This window comes from Typopeltis vanoorti, chromosome 10 (assembly GCF_054136105.1).
Source record: "Typopeltis vanoorti isolate ZY-2024b chromosome 10, IOZ_Tvanoo_1.0, whole genome shotgun sequence".
Lineage (NCBI taxonomy): Eukaryota > Metazoa > Arthropoda > Arachnida > Uropygi > Thelyphonidae > Typopeltis > Typopeltis vanoorti.
Window position 1 is genome coordinate 37,388,401 of NC_143558.1, and position 23,179 is coordinate 37,411,579.

Sequence of the window (23,179 nt, forward strand, 5' to 3'; positions counted from 1 at the left end):
ACTTAGCCAACCAGGCAGGTTATACGTTTTAGAAAAATGCATATCAAAGTAAAGTTCAAAATCACTGACTACACTACACATATCACACAGAGTTTAAACTAATATGATCAAAAATGTATGCTAAATCATCTGTGTGAAATGTAATCATTCAGTTTAATAAAGTACTAACCTGTATTATGAATATACTGTAGTATCATTTGGGCTTCTTGATCATTAGGATCCAACTGTTGCAATTTGCAGTCTAAACATCTATAAACATAATCAGCAGGATTAACCTCTGCAAAAGAATAAAATATGCAATTATAGAAACATTTTCATTACTGCTGTTTTTTGAAGTTACATGCATTATATATACATAAAGTCTTCTCAAAAATACTGTTATAATCTCTGCACAACTCCGTGCTTCCCAAAGAATTGGACGAGATTGGCTCCATTAGTGGTGCTGCTGCACAGCCAATATTCACGTGTTTATCATGAGAGAGTTGTCTAGCTGTATGGGTTAACATGAAGTGGGGAGATTATGAGAACCATGTAGCTATAACAGCATTTCACAAGATTGGAATGCAGTCACGTATTATTTTCAACATGCTAAAAACGCTTGAGATCAGCAGGATGTTTGTGTATCGAACTATTAACTGTTATAATGATACAGAGAACATATCTGACCACCAAAGAACAAGTCGACTACGCTGCATTAGTATCCAACAGTTTGTTAGGGCTGTGTTAGGGCCTCTGCCATAATCCTGTGAGAATGCAGAGTCATGTCACGAGAGATGAACATTTCACAGAGAATGATGCCATGTGTACTAACTGATGACATGAGGTTGAGAACCTAATGTCATTCGACTGGATACGTCCTAACACCACAACTTATGCAGCAGAGGGTGAAAATTTTTTTTGTGAGAAAGGGTCAACACCTCTCCGAAAGTATCAAAAGGCACTGGGCTGGAACTCGTGGTACAGCTCTGAACAACACCTTGTTTCATGGTAGGCAGTGGATCATGCAAAAGGACTCAGTCCCTACACACAAGGCAAGGACCACACAATACAACAATCACCATCTGATTAGCCATTTGGAAGTCCCAATCTGAACCAGTTGGACTTCACAATGTGGTTGGAACTTGAGTAGACTGAAAGAAACATCATCAGCATCGCCAGCCTGAAGGTGGATTTGGAGTGAGCAATGGCAGCATATCCATTGGATGTTATGTGTGCTGCCATCTACATGTGGCCTCACAGACTTTGGGGGTGTATGAAGGCAAAAAGGGGGGACACTTATTAAGCGTTGCTATATGCTTGTTATACACTGATTTGTATGTGCTGAAAGCTGTAAATGATTTACTGATAAATTATTATTATTATTACGTAACACCTCCAGGGAATCCAAAGACTCATCAAGGGAGGGCACCTATTCTACAACTCTCTCTCTCTCTCTACATCAACGCCATCTAATAAATTTAGTTTAATCCTTTATCCAAGTGTAAGCAAAAAAAGTTTGCGCCTAAAGTATCTTCAGGACCGAGGCAACTCATGGCAAAGGTGAACCAAGTTCTCATCACCCCTTGTCCCAGTATCTCCCATAATGCAAAGCACATCTCCCTGCAGACATGTACAATGCTATACATCAAGGGAAGGGCCACCTCAAGGCTATCACAAGGGGGGGGGGGGGGTTATGAGAGCTTGGTCCACCTTTGCCGTGAGTTGCCTCGGTCTTGAAGATACTTCAGGAGCAAACTTTGTTTGCTTACACTTGGATAAAGGATTAAGCTAAATTTATTATAGTCTAACCAAGCAGGAAAAAACTTCCAACATCTTTCTCTACATCCAGAGTAATTTAATAATCGGGTGAGAGGCCTTTTGGCAACTCATGTGGGTGAATATGCTTCTTCCATTGCTTCTACCTTAGTGTCACCACCTCTGGGTCTGCCTCCCACTGATGAGACCTTAATGAGGGTCGAAACTGGTCTGGGTGGTGGCCCTTCCCTTGATGCAAAGGTGGACCAAGCTCTCAATCACCCCTTGTCCCAGTACCTCCCATAATGCAAAGCACATCTCCCCACGGACATTTACAGGGACAAGGGATGATGAGAGCTTGGTCCACCTTTGACACGAGTTGCCTCGGTCCTGAAGATACTTCAGGCACAAACTGTGTTTGCTTACACGTGGATAAAGGATTCAACTAAATTTATCATAGTCTAACCAAGGTAAAGAAAAAAAACTTCTGTCATCTACTTTCCAACCACCACCACTACTATTTTCACAGACAATTACAAACATCCATGCCTACAGCAGCATTCAAACCCACAACCTTTTGGCTGGAGAGCAGATATGCTAACCACTCAGCCAACCAGACCAGCAAGGATTAAAGGTTTATTGATAGATTTGAATCATTAGAACAGGCAGCTGATATAAAGAAAATGACAAAAGTTGTCCTTGTTGGAGATCAGAACATGGGTAGGAAATGAATCCCACAGGGCATATAGGAACATTTTGAGAAAATGCAATATAATAATAATGATAAGTATATGCTGGACTTTTGCTCAGAACAAGGACTAGTCATTACTAACACCATGTTTCCACATAAAGATGCGCACAAGTTCACATGGAAAGAAGATACAAGAAATAAGAAAGCCTCATTGGCAACATCATTGTTGATAGTGATATCATCATGCTGGTTCAAGATACAAGAGTGTACAGAGGATTTGAAATTGGAAGTGACCATTATATAGAACTAAGCAGGATAAAAATGGATATCACATTGAAAAGAACAGTATGCAAGAAAGTTTAAAAAAGAATGAAAGTTGAGCAGCTTTGTATAGACTCGATTATACAAACATTATTATAAAAAAAAAGTTTTTTCTTCAATAATTTCAAACAAATTGAAAACATGAACCAAACCTTGGAGTCTCAGTGGTTAATTGTGAAGAAGACACCAATTGATTCAGCTAGGAGGTATGTGGTGCAGTTGTCTGCAAGGATAGAAAAATAAGAACACACTATGGTGGACACAAGAAGTTAAAGAAGCAGTCCTGGAAAAGAGCCTGTACCAAAACTTCCTAGCAAATAAGTAGGCAGATGACCAGAAGATGGCAAGAATACAGACAAAAATGTAAGAGAGCCAAGCTATGTGTAAAAGTAGCTAAACAAAAGTCATGGGAAGACTTTGGTAAGGGTACGGAAAATAAATATTAGCAATGTGGCAAAATGTTCTAGAGGATATTGAAATATCTCTCTGCATTCTTCTTGAAAATTTTCTAGTATTGTAAAAGGAATCAAAGATGATAAAGGTGACAAGAATATCTGGAGTAATTACTATGAAAAGACTGTTAAACAAATCAAGCAGTGACAGAAATGTACTAGAAAATTTTCAAGAAGAATGCAGAGAGAGGAGTGTATATCAGTACCAGATATAGAAACTTTGTAATAGATAATATATAAAACAATATGTATTATCTATTACAAAGAGTTGAAATGTCTAAAGAAAGCTGGAACAAATAATAATCAACCAGAAATGCTTAAGTATGAAGGTATAAAAGTTTTGCAGTTGCTACAATGCATAATTCAGAGGGCCTGGTCAGGAGGTCAAATTCCAATTACTGGAGTAGAGCTCTCAAAGTACCTATCTATAAAAAAGGGAATAAAGCTGAATATGAGAATTACAGAGGAATTTCTCTATTAAGTGTTTAAGGTAAGATTTATGTAAGCATATTTGAAAAGAGGTTGAGAAAGATTATGGAAATGAAACGAGTATTAACTGTGACGTCTGAAATACGGGTACAAGGAAATCATAATGGCAAGTGGCAGTCACCATACCCTTCTGTATATTTCTAAAATACATAGTGATTTTGTATACCTCACTAAGCACTTATCTGATCCTTCAATATTGAAATTTGCAAAATTTAAAATTATAGAAATGAAAGTCCCCTCTTTATTGTTTTATAAGTAGAGGAATAATTCACAATGAAAGTTAGGGCAATTAAAAAAAAAGCCTAACTTCTGTTTATAAAACTAAATAGTTATTGTCATCATGCGTATGGTGACATATGCATGATATATCAAGGATTTAGGCCTAGCATGGCCTGTTACAGCCTTAGATATCATTGTTGAATTGTTTAAGAGGACGTTCTGGTTTTCTTTTTCCTAATGGCATGTACTTTAAAGGCTTGTTTTGGTAATCTTTCTGTTTTCATTCTTTGAATGTGTTCCATCCGTTTATGTTTATATTTTTTAATTTTTTCTATTACTGGTTCTTGGTTTAATTCTTTCATAATTTCTTCGTTTCTTTTGTGATCAAATAGGGTATACTTTGCAGTTTTTCTCATAAACTTCATTTCTGCTGTTATTAATCTTTGTTTGCTTTTCGTTTTATTGTCCATATTTTGCTTCCATACATTAAGACTGGTAGGGCTATGTATTGTATGCTTTTAGTCTGCTTTGTTTTTGAACTAGATTTGGTTTAAATATAGAGTTAATTACACCTGTTATTTTTAAATATTTTGCAATTTTTGAGTAAATATTATTTATTTACTCAAAAATATTATTATTACTAATATTATTTGAGTAAATTTCATTTAAGTAAATATTAAAAAGCGTTGCTGAGAGGGGACATCTCTATCGGACCCCTTGGTTTATCTCTCTCTCGTATATGATAGCTTGCGATTTAATCTTATTTGTATTTAATTATTTTCATATATATATACTTGTGATAGCTTTTAGGATATTATTTGTTATTTGTCTTTCTTTTAATATGTTAAATAATATGTTTCTTTTAACTTTGCCAAATGCTTTTTCAAAGTCAATAAATGCAATATGTGTTTCTAAATTATATTCTTTTCTTTTCTCTACTATTAATTTTAGGCAAAAGGCTGGGTCTATACATGATCGTCCTTTTCTAAATCCATTCTGTACTTCTAAAATAAAGTTTTCGGAATGTTTCATTAGTTTGCTATTTAAGATTCTGCTATATATTTTGTAACAGGAATTTAGTATACCGATACTTCTATAGTTTTTAGGGTCATCTCTATTACCTTTTTTAAAGATAGGAATCACAATGGGGGGGGGGGTTACCAGTTGAATAAATTTTATTTAAAAATAATAATTTCTTTGAATCTTGTTCCTGCGTATTAATATAGTTCTGAACCTAGCTTATCTTCTCCAGGTGATTTTTCGTTTCTTGTTTCTTTCAAGCTGATTTCTAATTCTTCTTTAGTTATTTCCTTTTCATTTTCGTTAATTGTTTGCCAGTTGTCTTTTTTAAAATATTTGTGTGTCCACAATTCTGTGTAGTAATTTAGAAATTCTTCTAATTTCAATTCGGTTTTTAATTTTATGTTTTCTTTGGTATCTGCATTTAAGTGTTTCAAAATCTTATATACATTGGGTCTTATTTTATATAAATCATGTTCTAAATTAGAAACAAATTTGTTTCATGATTCTCTATGTCTTTTTCTGACTTCTCTTTTAGCTATGGCTCTTATTCTTTTATATTCTATTTCATCTTCTAATCTTTTACTGCTTAACCATTTGTGATAGGCTTCTTTTTTCTTTTTGATTATTTCTTTGATTGTATCATCCCAGATCTTCAGTTTTTTCTTTTATTGAATTTTTTGGTCTTTCCTAAGCTTTCATTTGCTGCTGCTGCATTTAGTATCATTTTTATATAAGCCATTCTGTTTCTATTTCTTCATTTTGTTTTATTTTATCTAGATATTGGTTAATTCTTTGTTCATATAGCCATTGTACATTTGTGTCATTTAATAGTCTAGTTTTATAAACAAATGTTTCAAATTTTCTTTCTGTTCTTGTTACTTGCAGCCATTTAGGTGGTAATCTTAATTTTATTTTAACAAGGAGGTGGTCACTGTTTATTCCATATCCTCTGTGAACTCAATGGTATAAAGATATAATTTGTAAGAGCAGGCTTTCTTATAAATATATGATTATATAGAGAAACCTGTGGAGAATTCATAACTAAATTTAACACACGTGAACCACAGTAGTAGGTTTGTTTTTTTTTATTATTATGTAAATATTTCATTCTAGGTATCTTAGGACATCATCAGTACAGTATGGCAATAGAAAGGGCACGTACGTACAAAGACATCCAAATTGCGTGCAGTGGTGCGTTGCGGCCTGAACTTAAATTAAAATTAATTACAGTTAAGCTATTATTTTACACAATTTTGTATGACAATTTCCCATACTTTAGGGATGGCAAGAACACCACTGCGGTTTAGATTTGGTCTGTGGAGTAGGGCTTTAGCACTTTCTTTATATAAGTGTTCATATTTATATGAATATCTGTGTAGAAGTTTTGTCTTTTTCCAATGGATCTTGTGGTTAGGGTTTTCAACTCCATGTTGAGCGAGGCCTGATTTATGCAGTTTGATGAGGCAGATATGGTCTTGATGTTCCAAAATGCGTTTAAAAACTGATCTACCTATCTGTCCAAAATAAGAGAGTTTACAGGAGCATGGAACCTCTGTGGATTCTCTAAAACAAGAATTGGAAATAATCAAAAACGCAGCCACTGTAAATGGTTACAATCTCAAAACGACTCAAAAAATCATCAGCAATTTCTCCACACTTCAACCTAGACAAGAACAACCCCCACAGGATTCCCATACCTTATATCAAGGGCATCTCTGAACAGCTCTCGAAAATTATGAAGAAATAAAATCTTGCTGCCATCTACAAACCCATGAACCAGATCCAACACTTGTTACCCTCACCTAAAGACAAATTGTCACCTATGTACTACCTGGTGTATATGAGGTTCCATGCTCCTGTAAACTCTCTTATTTTGGACAGACAGGCAGATCAGTTTTTAAACGCATTTCGGAACATCAAGACCATATCCGCCTCATCAAACCGCATAAATCAGGCCTCACTCAACATGGAGTTGAAAACTAAACACAAGCTCCATTGGAAAAAGACAAAACTTCTACACAGATCTTCATATAAATATGAACACTTATATAAAGAAAGTGCTGAAGTCCTGCTCCACAGACCAAATCTAAACCGCAACGATGTTCTTGCCATCCCTAAAGTATGGGAAATTGTCATACAAAATTGTGCAAAATAATAGCTTAACTGTAATTAATTTTAATTTAAGTAATTTAAATTCAGGCCGAAATGCGCCACTGCATGCAATTTGGATGCCTTTGTACGTGCGTGCCCTTTCTATTGTCATTCCTAGTATGGCAATACTAGGAATGACAATATTTACATAATAATTTAAAAAAACCTACTACTGTGGTTCACGTGTGTTAAATTTAGTTATCATGCTATATGTCACTGCCATTTGTTTAATGATTATCATATACAGAAAACAAAAATTTTCTGTATCATTCTATTTTGGTGGTGAATTTTATTTTGTGATGGAGATTTAAAAAAAAAAGATAAAAATGTTCAGATCACTTATGTGGTGATACTAGAAATGAATATACTATTATCTGGATATATTCTATTATCTGATATTCTATTCAGAAATCATGCAGCATAGAATAGAATAAGGCTGCATCTTCAAATTTCTCCACACATCAGATTACAATCAGTGGTAAAAGAATCCATAGATAACCTACATTGTTGGTTATAACTCTTACTTTAAATATTAAAACCAAAAAAAGATACAGTGCTTAAAAAGTTCTGCTATTTCTTTATAAAAGATATGTGTCCAGTGGGAACAAATCTTTAAAGAAATTGTGCTCTTTACTAGTACATACATTCATAAACAATGACACTACATTTAAACTACCCTAAATGAGCTTTTAGTAAAACATACACCCTAGGAGCAAGATGATGGAAAGATTCATCACATCATCAAACCAGGTGAGCATACTGTTGACAAGGTTATTTGTCTTATTATGAGTGGGGTCACACAGAACCACTAAGTAGGTGGAGGAATCCAACAAAAAAAGCAGTAATTCTGGCTTGATAGTCTGTGATGTTCATGATTACTGAGGCATTCCTTTCGGATGCTCTAAGGACAATTATAAATTAAATATGTCAAGAAATTATATTATTGGTTTTATTCTTTATCCAAGTGTAAGCAAAGTTTGCATGTGAAGGTATCTTCACGACTGGACTACTTATATACAGAGGTTAATGACTTCACAACGATTGTCTTGGTATCCCATAATGCAAAGCACATCCCCTTTCTGATATGTATAATACTATGCATTATGAGAAAGGCCACTACCCAGACTGGTTTTGACCTTTATTGAGGTCTCATCATTGGAAATATAATGCATAGCTTATACATGTCCAAAAAGGGGTGTGCTTTGCATTATGGGATACTGAGGCAATTGATGTGAATTCAATTCTTGAAACAGGACAAGTTTGATTTTACACACACATAAACACAAATTTTTAAAAATTAAAGAACAAACTTTTTAAAAAATTAAAGAATAAAGAAAAAACATACAAAAGAGCAAATTTTGTCTTACTCTGCAAATAAACACAGGCTGCTGGATCTCAATTAACTTTGATTGAATGGAAAACATGCAATCTACACATTTATGTCATAAGTTCATTACCTTCTAATATTCATTTGAAAGATGCTTTCAAATAAAACTTCGCATGTACAAACATGTAAGGAACTAAAAAAAAATTAAATCACTTATTGGACAATTTATACACCGGCTGTCTATATGAAAAGAATAGTTTATCAACTTCTCTGACCGTAATTAAGGTCACACAGAAATAGTGAGTAAAGGTTTCAGTTTTGTGATAGCATCCTCTATCATTCTGAAAGTTGATATGGAGATTATGAAGAAAGCAAGTATGCTTATTCTTAACATAACAAATGCTATTAGACTTGAAACAACATCCATTCTTTTAAATGGCACTGTCCTGAAAAGTAATAACTGCCTTGAAATGAGAGGTTCTTGAAAAACATAAGTCGTTAGAGCAGATAAAAGGAATGCATCAGTAATGTTATTTCATTTTTATATATATATATATATATATATATATATTATATTTAATGCAACAGATTTTCTCGGCTATATGACATGATTAAATAAATTTAAAGGGTTTATCATGTTTTCTGATTTGTTCCAGATGACTGCATGAATGACAAAATTTTCATTGTTAGGTCAAGCAGAATTAAAAATGCAATTAGATAGTGTGCTGGCTCTAGTCATTAAATTTATTTATTTGCACAAGTGAACACATAATTCTGTTAGCTTAAACTTTAAAGGATTCTGCCGTTATATGGCAAGCTGTGCTTACCATGAATTGTTGGCCAGCTGTAGTATTTCTTACCTTGTCATAAGATAATAAATACAATTAGCCCAGGAATAAGGTTAGGAGTATTCTTGCAGTCTGTCTGAAATGACAGGCATCTTTAAAAGTCTTAACAGTTAGCAGTGTCAGTGCACCAAAAGACAAACTACAAAGAAAACAGTCATGCTAAATTAATGACCTTCTAGGACTTGTCTATGGCATCCTTTAAGGTGCTATAATTTCTAAAGGTTTATTCCAGAATGTTAAGTCTACCTACAGCAATGCTTCATTAATTTAAAACCATAACTGAATACATGATTCTAGGAAAAAGTAAAAAATATCCCTATAAATTCAGCTTGTTCAATCCCTTAAAAGCTCAAGAAACTATAAACACATTCCCTCCTATTATTAGCCCTTTATGTAAAGTTTGTAACTTACAGATTGAGAAGACTCTTCAAGAGTGAAAACTAATTATAGTTATCAGTCCAGTTTCTCTCCTCTGCACTTTTTTTTTTTTTTTTAGATAAAAACTTCAATACAGCACTTTAAACAATGTCTAACCATTGTCTTATAAGAAAAATAATAATTTACATCTTTGTGTTTATCTGCTAAAAGTTCCTGAAAATGACAGAAAAAATTCTGGATGCCTTATAACATTGCTTCGAAATTTCAAAGAACTACACTGCTTGCACCAGAAGATACCAGCCAGAAGGTATCTCCACTTGGGCCTGGCTCCCACTGAGGAGACCTCAATAAAGGTCGAAACTAGTCTGGGTAGTGGCCCTTCCCTTAATGCATAACATTAGACATATCTGCAAGGAGATGTGTTCTGCATTATATGGGAGATACTGAGATAGGAGTGATAGTAGCTTGCTCCACCTTTGCAAGGAGTCGCCCTGGTGTTGAACCACCTTACCCCAGTCCTGAAGATACCTTCAGGTGCAAACTTTGTTTGCTCACACTTGGATAAAGGATTAAACTAAATTTATTATATTCTAACCAAGTGAAAAATAAACTTTCAACTACACTGCTGTTCCTCTGTCTTCACTATTTTGAGTTTATTCTTATGTCAATAACAGTCTATCTTTGGATTTTTACAGTTCAGGTGAAATTTACATTTTAAGGTGGTAAATATATGTATATATTATTTTATGAGACTCCCATCTACAAAAGGTTATAAACCTATAGTACATTAGAATGGTAGGTGGTCTACGGTCATTTATATCTATCTATATTTATTTATTTTTACCTAATCTACTAGGGAAATTCTGCTGCTGAGAGCAAACATGGAACTTTTTTACAAATCACTTCAGGCTTGAAATAAGTGGGGTGGTGGTGGTTTCACACCAAGCAATCTAATTCATTTCCCACAAACATATTTACAAATCTATGCTCCTGGTGGGATTCAAATCCACAGGTTGTTTGTTGGAGAATGGGCATGTTGACCACTCAGACAACTAGACTGGCATTAAATATTAATTACCATGAACTGTGGATATTGCTATGTTTGGTCCCCTGAGCAGGGTTTCTGTCCCTTTCTTCTCTTATGGTATGGGTGATAGCCTCAAGAAATACTGTTGATAGTGACGATGAGCAGTAGATGGCATTGATAGTAGTAGTAGTGTTGTAGCAGGAGAATTAAGTAGTAGTGGAGAAGGTGAGATGCACCTAGTGAAGCAAAGTAGAGTGCCCTCCCACAATAAGTTCTTGGACTCCCTGCAGGTGTCACGTAATAATAACAACAAACACACTGTGGAGATCCCCAACCTCCCCAAATGGTTTAGATGCAGGTCAGCAGGACCATTTTACTGTTGGATAGTACATGGGACCAACAATGGTAACACATGAGGAGAACTTCTCAATCAGCTAGCAAATAATCCTGCTGTTGCAAAAGAGAGCTCTTAGTTTCTAGTCAATTGCATGATCTCAATGGTTTCTCCTTGCACTCCTACATACTTAGACTCCCTCCAGACAGATTAAATCCAAGTATAGTGAGAAAATATCAAGGTCCCACAATGGGCCAGCAACTGCTCTCTCTCTCTCTCTCTCTCTCACTCTCTCTCTCTCTCTTTTACTATGCATCTCATGCATCTGCTCTTTAACCTTTTCTTAACGGTACACAATGATGAAAGACAACATAAGAAGATTTACTAGTGCTGCAGATAAAAAAAACAAAACAAAAATTAACTCAACAAAAGCTTAATAAAATTCATATTCACTAACATTTGTGATCTCATCACCAATTTAAATGATAAACATCATCTATGTGCAGACATATATACCTCATCTATTAAATTGAACCTCAACTACAGTCCACCTCAATTTTTCTGCACTCAGCATGATTCCTTCTGTCACAAGGGTGGAACGTTTGCAATTTGTGAAGTCTGACATTCTGTGCCAGTGAATGTTAAACCTTGAATCCCCTCTTTACAATCTGCTACAACTTATCCTGTTCAGTTAGATTCATTTGCTGTTTATCACTCTCCAAATTCAGATAAACACTATGACGTTTTTCATTATCTGTCTGTTCATCTACAGTCCAAATACCAAAACAGTCAAGTTGTCTTTCTTAGTGGTCCTTCAACATTCACAATAAAGAATGGCCTCTCTTCTCTAATTTCGCCAATCAAGCTAGGAGAGACATTGAGATTTCAGTGTTGGTAACAATCTTTCACAAATTGCCCACCTACCACCAGAATACCCTGTCCTTCCATTTCCCCAACACCCTTGATTTCTTCGTATCAGTCCTGCTGATAAATGCATTGTATTAGTTCACTGCAGGGATTACTGCTAATGGGTTTTCGTTTGGGACTCTTCAAATGCTTTCAAAGCTCACTTTGCTTTTCTTCCTTTGTTAACACAATCATTGGGATATCAATATCAGTGCATTACTTCCACTGTGCATTATTGCCTTTATATGTGTTGTTAATTCCGTAAGCTAATTACCAGTTATGCTTATCAATATATATACTGAGAAGGTCACAGCTAAAATATAGGTATATGACAATGACCTACTCAGTATATGTTGATAAGCAGTAATGCAAAGTGGATGTAATGTGCTGATATCCCAATTATGTAAACAAAGGAAGAAAAGCAAAGTGAGCTTTGAAAGCATTTGAAGAGTCCAAATGAAAACTCACTGCCAATAATCCCTGCAGTTAATCTAAAACAAAAATTTATGATCCAAACATTGTTTAAATACACTGTATTTATCTGGTAAACTAAATAAGAAGAGATTAAAGCCATGCTTTCCTCTTGATAATTCAGACCATAATCATATCCAAGTCTCTTTTCCAGCAGAATGCCCTTCATAAGTCACTCCCAGCCTTGTGTCCTTTGGTGCTATAACAATGCCAAATGAGATGCCCCCGAATGGTTTCTATTCCAATTTTTTTTCTCTTACTAATGTTTTTGCATTCAAGTGTTGATTTGAAGAGGGGAAATAATGAAATAAATCTTACTAGTAGGAATGAAAGCCTTTATTTCTTACTCCACCTCCAACCCAGACTATTATCCAGACTTTGGTTTTCTAACAAGTATAGCAAAGCAGTTCAGAAAAAGAATTTTTCATACTGAGAGAGACTTAAAACCAAAGCTCCAGAATTCCACTCAGCATACAAGATGGCAAACAGCAGTTGCTAAGAGACCATCAGCCAATCCAAATCCAACTTGGAAAGGGCTAAATACAACAAACTCTCCTAAGGATATCAACCTTCTGGTCCCTCGCCAAAAGCCATTGAGCAGACTTCTTCCCATCTATTTATCACATCCCACACATTCAGATATGTGTGTGAGAGATGAAAACATAATGCTGGCATAATTCTTCTCTTTCAACTTCTACTTCAATGTTCAAGACAAAGGATGCATACCTGGATACCTTCTCTAGTCATTCATAAAAAGAGAGAGAAGAATTCTGAATAACCTGGTTACTACAAAAGTCTGGTCCTCATGGCATGCCCACAATTCTGAAGCTTGTGTAACTGAACTAGCATCCATCCTGTATCACCTTTAAAATCTCACATACTTAGCTGGCATCTTCTTCTTCATAGAAACTCCTATATCAAATCAATTCTAAAGTAAGGAGATAAATGTATAGATCCATTCATTCAGTGAAATTGAATAAGAGATTAAGGCACTCATTATACAGTATAGCACAAAAAAAGCACTGAACTTCAACACCCATGTACTCCATAATACATATCATTGTAGTTATTCAGTACTGTTTTTTTTTTTTTTTTTTTTATCACACTGTACTAGATTTAAGACTACTAACCATTTGAAATATAAACATCAGCATATTTAAGTTAAAGGGATATTACATCCCATATTGTTTCTTAGCCGAATAAGAAACTCAAAGAGTTTCATGCCGAATATAGAAACTATATAAAGTTTGGTGATTCCAAGCGTAAGCAAATACCTGGATACTGCAGCAACTGACCCTTTAGGTAGTGCAAGCTGAGGCAACTCATATCAAAGGTGGAGTAAAGTCCGATCACTATTCTTGATATTTACCCATAATGTGAACTTAACTCCTAGGAGCTGTATTATTGTTCTACATTATGAGAGAAGGTCACTACCCAGACCGGTTTCAAACTTTATTGAGGTCTCATCAGTGAGTGGGTAGACCCAGTTAATAATACCAAGTTTGTAGCGAACAGAACTTACATCCCCTCTATGATATTTGCCAAGAGGTGACCTAATAAATTTCTAATTATATGAAGAGCCAAAGGCTTCAATTCGGCGACATAACTTATTTAAATTCAAGGGATATTACATCCCATATTGTTTTTTAGCCAAATAAGAAACTCAAAGAGTTTCATGCCGAATATAGAAACTATGTAAGTATATATATTAAATAAGTTATGTCGCCGAATTGAAGCCTTTGGCTCTTCATATAATTAGAAATTTATTAGGACACCTCTTAGCAGATATCATAGAAGGGATAAGTTTTGTTCGCTACAAACTTGGTATTATTAACTAGGTCTACCCACTCACTGATGAGACCTCAATAAAAGTTGAAACTGGTCTGGGTAGTGACCTTCTCTCATAATGTAGAACAATAATACAGCTCCTAGGAGCTAAGTTCACATTATGGGTAAATATCAAGAATAGTGATCAGAGCTTGCTCCACCTTTGATACGAGTTGCCTCAGCTTGCACTACCTAAAGGGTCAGTTGCTGCAGTATTCAGGTATTTCTTACGCTTGGAATCGCCGAAATTTATATAGTTTCTACAGGGTGTCCCAAAATTCATGCAAGAAGTAATTTTGATAGAAAACACAGGTTTTTAATTAAAAATTGTAATTTCTTATTGATTCATAAAGTATACAGTATAGGGTCATGCATGGAATAGCATATCGGGTAAATGGCCTCCACGGCTTTGCTGGCACATATGCACTCTTTTGTCGAAATTTTCCATGACCGTTTTGCATAAATGTGGCTGAATTTCGTTGATACAGCGCTCAATTTCCTCCTTCAAGGCATGGGTGGTCGTGGGCTTGTTGGCATAAACCTTAGACTTCAAAAAACCCCAACGGCGTTAAGTCACATGATCTGGGCGGCCAATTCTGATCACCAAAATGGGAAATTATATGACCAGGAAATGACTCATGCAGTCATTGAATTGTTTTTCGGGCTGTATGGCATGTGGCACCGTCTTGTTGAAACCACATGTCGTCCACATTCATATCTTGCAATTTAGGCACAAAACACTGGATTATCATGTTGCGATAGCGAGCACCATTAACTGTTATTGCCTTACCAGCCGCATTTTCGAAAAAGAATGGACCGATGATGCCTCCAGCCCAAAATCTGCACCAAACAGTGACACGTTGTGGATGCATTTGTTTCTCAACAATCACTCGTGGATTTTCTGAACCCCAAATGCGACAATTTTGTCGATTAACGAAGCCATCAAGATGAAAATGAGCCTCATCGCTGAAGATGATTTTGTTCAAAAAATAAGCATCCACTTGTTGTTGTTCCATAATCCATGAAAATGCATTGTTCTTTCGTGTAGCTCCATTTTTAATAACCCTGAACGGTCAACTGTCACGCTGTTTTTTTTCCCTCGTTGGCAACACTTTACTGCACAAATGTGCTAAATTTAAATATTGCGTGAATTTTGGGACACCCTGTATATAGTTTCTATATTCGGCATGAAACTCTTTGAGTTTCTTATTCGGCTAAGAAACAATATGGGATGTAATATCCCTTTAACTTAAATAAGTTATGTCGCCGAATTGAAGCCTTTGGCTCTTCATATAATTAGAAACATTAGCATTAAAATTCTGTTTTGACTTTTACATTAAGGTCATCTTCAAGAATACATACATTTCTAAAGAAACCAGTATTAAATAAAGTTTAATTTTTCTTTAAAAAAGCTAGCACCATCATAGCAAGCCACATCAGGCCAAACTAATTAACCTGCTTAGCCTGACCTACTGTGATAATAAAAAATAAAATAAAATAAATAAATAATAATCTGAGGGGAAATATTCAGTTGTTTGCAGATGATGCAAAATTAAGTAGATCAATAGTAAATAAAGATGATGTTGATATTTTACAGGATGATTTAAATCAGTGGTTCTCAACCTGGTCAGTAGCGCCCCTGGGAGCACTGTGAATGCTGAGGGGAAGGGTGGTAAGCATTATAATACTACTAATATAATAAAAGCAAAAAAAATTCCATATTAAATTTAGCATTCCTATTTATATTGTATTTTTGACACTATTCTGAATATTGTATGTCTGACAATACTGTTCAAATTTATTTAATACTTATTTTTTTAGAATTTTTACATTGAAAGTTAAGTAACTGGACCACTTTTTTGATCTGAATTTTTCTACATTGAAAATCATTAATTTGGATTATTTTTAACAGAATCCCCTACTTCTATAAGCTATATCTGCTATTTTTCCTAATGCCTATCTGACCACCCACGATTGCAGTTTACATCTAGTCCATGGTATTGTGTGGCATACTTTGTTGATATTGTGTAGCACTGTAGCCCATTAAAATGAGTGAAAAAAAATAAAGTGGTGTGAATTCAAGTGGATATTTAAAATATGGAGTTGTTGAATCTATAACTAATGAACGGTTACCAATGTGCTTAATATGTGAAAAAAACTTTCTCAAATGAAGCCTTCCAGAATGATTGAGCATTTAAGAACAAAGCATCCAAATAAAGAAAAAAAGGATGTCGTGAATTAAAGACTAAATTTGAAAAGCGTCCTGGACATAAATGATTGGTCACAACACAAAGTAACCAACAAGAGAAGGGACTTGTGTCTTTCAAACTTTCAGAATTAATTGTCAAATGTGGAAAGCCACATACTGGCGAAACTCATCTTAACAGCTATGAAGTTTTAGATACGATGATTGGCCCAGATAAAAGTAATATGACATCGTCAGTTCCTCTCAGCAATAGTTCAGTATCAACAAGAATCAACGAAATGGCAAAGGACATTGAAAAAAAGAACTTTGTGATGATTTAAAAACCATAGAATTTTCTTTAAAACTCGATGAGACAACTTTACATGACACCGAAGCTTTGTTAATGGCCTGCGTGCGTTATATAAATACTAATGAAGAAATTATTGAAGAGTTTCTATTTGCTGAACAAGTGAAAATTGACAAAAATTTTTAAGGTTGTTAAAGACATGAATGCTAAAAACATTCTTACAAATATTATTACATGTGCAACTGATGGAGCACCAGCTATGATTAGTCGTCAGCGTGGATTAATAGCATATTTAAAAAAAAGCAGGTCAAAATATCTTTACAATTCACTGCATTCTTCATAAGTCAGCACTTAGTTACAAAGCATCTTAGCAGAAGACTACATAAGACTTTGCATGATGTTATTAAAGCAGTGAATAAAATAAAAGTGCAGTCATTGAATACCTGTATTTTTCGAGAACTTTGCCACAAAAATGAAGAATCTAAGTGTCGTTTGCTTCACATTGGATGGCTCTCAAATGGAAACTGTCTGCAATGCTTTACTGATCTCTACGATACTGTTTTTGGAATTTCTTAATTCATGTGATGAGAACATGTGCAATGTTCTAAAAAAGGAAAAGACTGATATCGCATATCTTTCCAATATTTTTAACCAAATTAAATGAGGTTAACATCAAACTGCAGGAAAACAACATGAATCTTATTAAAACAAAGGGAATTATAAATGCTTTTATCAGAAAATTAACATTCTATAAGTAGAATATTGCAAGACGAGATTTTCTGCAGTTCCCAAGTCCACAAATAATAGTCAGATGATTTAATATCATCACCAAATTCCTGCCATGTACCTTCAAGGGGTGTTCAGGATATGATAGTACTACATGAAAAATTTACATCATTACTAACTTCCTATTTACAAATTTCCTCCAAATCAGTCTGTTTCTTGCCAAGACTCCAACATTATCAGATCTTATATTTCTATCGTCTAATGCACTTTGTACAGTATCAATCCACCTATATCTTGGTCTTCCTCTGGGTCGTTTTTCTGCCAACCTGGCAGAGAACACTTGTTTTGCTAATCTTTCCTCACCCATTCTATTTAAGTGACCATACCACCTGAGATTAGCTCTGCTAACGCATTCCTGGATGCTGACAATGTCCAGTTCTTTCCTAATATCCTCGTTTTTAATATGATATTGCCATTGATGCCATCTGTTCATGCCTCTAATCTTTCTCAGGACTCATATCTGCCTCTAGACTTTGGTCAAGTGTTTTACTTCTGACCCAGTTCTCAGATCCATAAATTAAAAGTGGTTTGAACATTGTCTTGTACACAGCTAATTTAGTGCTCCTACTAATTTCTCTCTTATTCCATATGAATTTATTCAATTGACATCCTACCATAACAGCTTTGTTGATTGTGTTGTCTATTTCCATATTTAATTACCATCTTCACTAAAAATCGTTCCTAAGTAGATGAAATGTTTTACTTGTTCCACAGGTTCTCCGTTCACAACGCAGTAGACATTTTCAACGATTCTGCCTATTTGTCTTTTTATTGCTGACCTTCATACCATATCTATTACAGCAGTTATTCAATTTAGTCAGGGAATCTTGCAGACTTGTAGCGGATTTATTTAGAAGTATAACATCGTCCGCATAAAGCAAAGAGCTGACATTAACACCTCCAATTTTGTTATCATGTTTAATACCACTTTCCTTATTAATGTGATCCATATAGATAATGAATAACAGAGGGAATAATGTATATCCGTGTCTCATACCAGATTTAACATTAAACCACCTTCCTGTACTTCCTTCAATTCTAACTGCTGATTTAAAACTCAAATAAAGACTAAGTATTGCTTGATATAATGCCCCATTGACACCATATAACTGCAGCGTATTGAATAGCTTCTCTCTCTCTTGGCAACTTGTCATATGCCTTTTCCAGATCGACAAAACTTAAATATAGATCTTTGTTATAATCCCATGCTTTCTCGACTATTTGTCGTAAAGTGAAGATCTGATCCTGACAGCCTCTATTTGGCCTGAATCCAGCTTGTTCTTCACCAAGCTTTACTTCCATGATTCTTCTCAAACGTTTCTCAAGTATACTTGCATAAATCTTGCCAGAAAAACTCAGGAGGGAAATACCTCTGTAATTCTCACATTCAGTTTTATTTCCCTTTTTATATATGGGTACTATGAGAGCTCTACTCCAATCATCAGGAATTCGTCCCTCTGTACAGGTTTTCTGAACTATGCAGTACAGGCACTGTAAAACTTTTATACCACCATACTTCACCATTTCTGGTCAAATATCATCTACTCCTGCTGCCTTTCCACATTTCAAGCCTTTGATGGCTTTTTCTACTTCAAGTATGGATATATATTATTCACTTTATGCCTGTTGAGTGTTTTTTTACCACTGTGCTATCACTGCTTGTTTCATTTAGCGATTTTTCGAAGTAATTACTCCATACTTCAAGGATATCTTTTTCTCCCTTTTCATTTCACCTTTATCATCTCTAACTCCTTTTTACAGCCCTCTTTCATCCATTTCTAAGCTTCTTCAACAATCTCCAGAATATTTTGCCACCTTCTTGATATTTATTTTCTATTCTTACCCAAGTCCTCCCATGACTTTTGTTTAGCTAATTTTACACAGTGTTTAGCTTTCTTACATTTGTCTCTGTATTCTCTAAGAGCACAAGCTGACTTATTTGCCAGAAACTTTTGATATGCTTTCATCTTTTCCTTCACTGCCTCTTTAACTTCCTATGTCCACCAGGGAGTTCTGATTTTTTTATCCTTGCAGACAACCTCACCACATGGCTCTCTGTCTGAATCAATCGGTGTTTTCTTCAAGGCTTGCCAGTGAATCTCCAAGGTTTAGTTGCTGTTCTCAAACTCTTTCATTTTTTCTTCAATAATCTGTCTGTATTTTAGTCTACAGTTCACATCTGAGAGCTGCTCAACTTTTAATCGCTTTAAAACTTTCTTACATGTTATTCTTTTCAATATGAAATTCAATTTTATTCTGCTGAAGATTAAGTAGTGATCACTTCCAATTTCAAATCCTCTGTACACTCTGGTGTCCTGCACCAGTGAGAAAACATCACTATCAACAATAACATAGTCAATGAGACTTTTCTTATTCCTTGCCTTTTCTCTCCATGTGAATTTTTGCACATTTTTATGTTGGAACATGGTGTTAATAATAACCAGTCCATGTCCTGAGCAGAAATCCAACAGGTATTTTGCCATTTTTTATTAGCTTTGCTCTTTTCTCCAAATTTTCTCAAAATATTTTTGTATGTCTGACAATCATTTCCTACTCTGCTATTTAGATCCCCAACAAGGACCAACTTTTCATTTTTCATTGTGTCAGTTGCTTTCTCTAAAGCATAAAAAAATTCCTCCACTTCTACCATAGTAAAACCTTCTGTGGGACCATAGGCATAAATAAGTCTCATTGTTCAGTTCCCCATTCTCATATTTGCCCACATCACTCTACTTGAGACTGCATGCCATTCAAGAAGATTAGCCTCGTATTTAGTGTTGAATACTATGGGTACTCCTTTTCCTTGATTGTTATTGCCTGAATATAACATTTTGTATTTATTGCTCAGAAAGATATCACCAGTTTTTGTCTTTTTTGTTTCAGTCACCCCTATTATGTTGATCTGGTACTTATCTAATTCCTCAGCTAGCTCCATTTCTTTGCCATTCAGGCTTCTTATGTTGACAGTACCGATCTTTAACTGTGGTGATGTTGAGTTAGGGTGTGTTTTCAGATTTGTTCCAGTAGCTGACTTTTCGCTGTTCACCCTGGTTCCCTGGCGAAAACAATGGGAGCCTTGTTTAACCGGGTGACGCCCCAACCGGTATGAAATTTTGTCATGTTGTACCATCATTTTGTATTAAGCCAATAAGAATACAATTTGGTCGGCTAAATCCCAAATTGCCAACGCCAACCCATCCTCGTTCCAGTATCGAGGTAGATACCCAACAGGGTGCACCATGAGAAGGTAGGGATCGGGCATTAGGTCAGAAGCCCTGATCGGTTCTCTGCATTCCTTTAAAGGTTATGTGGAGGTCTCCTCTCAATTATATAGATTTGACCCTTAAGCACCCCATGATTTAATATTAGATACAGATTTAGATTGTTATTGTTCCCATCTTCTGACACTGAAAGAAGACTTGATGATCAGATTCAAATACTTTCATGAGTTAAAATACCTGATTGGATCATAAATCCATTTCTTTCTGATGCCAGTTCTGTTCATCCAAATTTGTGTGAAGAATTTATTGACTTAAAAAATGATTCTGAAGCTCAAGTACAATTTCAGCAGCGCGGGTATGAAAGATTCTGGGCAAATATATAATGCAAGTATCCTCAGCTTTGGCAAGAAATAAAATTACTGCTCATTGTTTTTCCTTCATACTTGGTCGAGAAAGGATTCAGTGTCACATTGCAATGGTTAGCTAAGCAGCGAAATTGATTGCAAATAAGTGGAGACTTGAGACTTCGTTTGTCGAATACTGAACCTGATATTGAAAATTTAACAGGATCTCATAAGGCTCAGGGTAGCCATTAAGGATTGGCTTATTAAATACAGTAAGTTTACATCTTTTATGAGTAAAAATTAATTTTATCAAAGTCATTAATTTTTAATTAACTATCAGTTCAAATATGTTGATGGTAATTAGGTTTGCCTAAATATTAGGCAGACTATTAAGCAATATATAATAATATATTGCCTAATAACTTATCGAGTCATTAACCTAGTGTATGAGCAGGGGCGCCACGAAAAAAAGTTTAAGAACCAGTGATTTGAATAAACTGGTGGTATGGCCAAAGGAGAATGGATGTCAATTTAATGTGGAAAAGTTTAAGATTATGCATTTGAGTGAAAAGATTACCTGCAGTGTATGTTCACTCCAGTTAATTGAAGCTGGAGATTTGGGAGTATTGGCAGATGGGAAGTTGAAGAACACCCTGTATGCAAAGATGAACAGGTTATTTATTATTCCTCTTTATAAGGTTTTGGTAACGGCTCATCTGGATTATCGTGCACAGATCTGATTGCCTAGATTTTTGGAGATGTGGAACAGATTCAGAGGTTAGTGATGAAGATGGTGGCAGGTCTGTTGATTGCTCTATATTGGAAGAGACTGAAGATTTGTGGGATACAGGCTTGATTGGAAAATAAGGGGTGGGGGATATGATAAAGATATACGTTATTTAAGTTGATTAGGGAATTTTATACGATTGATGTGGAGGAAATATTTCAGTACATGAATAATGTGAGGAAAACTATCAGTCATCCATGGCCTGGTTGGCCGAATGGTTAGCATCACTGCTCTCCCACCAAGGAGGGAGAGCTAAGGGTTCGAATCCCACGTCAGCATGGATGCCTGTGAAAATACTAGTGGTGATGGGTGGCAGATGGCATTTGTGGATTGAGTGGCAAAGATGGAGAGTTCGTGTCCTACCTAGATGAGTCTTTGGACTCCTTGGAAGTGTCACGTAATAATAATAATTAAGTAAGAGTGTGGTTAGCAAGGGTATGAATACTAGATTTTTATTTTTTTTTTTTTTGCTTGAAGAGTGGTGAATGAGTTCAAAGCAAAATATGATAGGTACTCTGCAGGTATTGATGGTTAATGTAATGGACCTCCCATGATGAATCTATGGATTCCATGAAGATGTCCATATATAATTACTAATTAATTACATCAGCCAATCAGAAAATTCATATTTTTGACATCTAGTTGTTCTTGATACTTCATTAATGCATTCAATCACTAGTCGACCTATGGTTAGTATACTTTAGGATAAGTATAATAACCATAGATCAACTAGTAGAGTCCTCAAAAAAACACTTGTTTCTCCTCCTGTTGACTTTTTTTTCTTCTTTTTTATTTATTTATTGAAGTTACATTTACTTTCAAGCAGACATCAGATAACTAATTTAGCTAACCTAGATCTCTTAGCTTTGGCATTACTATCCTCTTTACAAATGTTCCTGTCAATGCAATTCTCCTTCTGTGAAGTAAATTTCCACCCAAATAATGGCTCTCTGCTTACATACTGCAGTCCAGTTACTTTATGTGAAAAAACAATTTCTAAGCCCTTCAAAAAGAAGGAACAGCTATGGACTTGTCACCTTCTCTCCCCCATTGTAAACTTCTTTATGAAAAACTTCTGAGCAGAAAGTTATTTGCATATTTAAAACTGAAGTTTTGGCTTAGATATGTTGATAACATATTCGTAATTTGGACACATGGCCATGTGTCCAAATGTTGTATGCTTTCTCAGTCCTTTAAACAAACACAAGTGCATACAGTTATGACAGAAATAGAAAAAAAAATCGTTACCATTCTTGGAGACACTCGTAACTTGTCCTCTCTTGGGTTTTCTTTCATTTGGGGTATATTGTTAAATAACTAGGGTTAACCCACAAAAAGAAAGCAATAACAA

At 35.2% G+C, this 23,179-nt stretch overlaps 1 protein-coding gene across 1 annotated transcript in view; it reads right to left on the bottom strand.

The window, feature by feature from the left end:
- Positions 1-23,179, bottom strand: part of LOC150102348 (poly [ADP-ribose] polymerase tankyrase-like) — a 1,002,656-nt gene that overhangs the window by 69,744 nt on the left and 909,733 nt on the right. Inside the window, 1 exon segment of the mRNA XM_090399561.1 lies at positions 170-277. Within this exon segment, the coding sequence (XP_090255687.1) occupies positions 170-277 (108 nt within the window).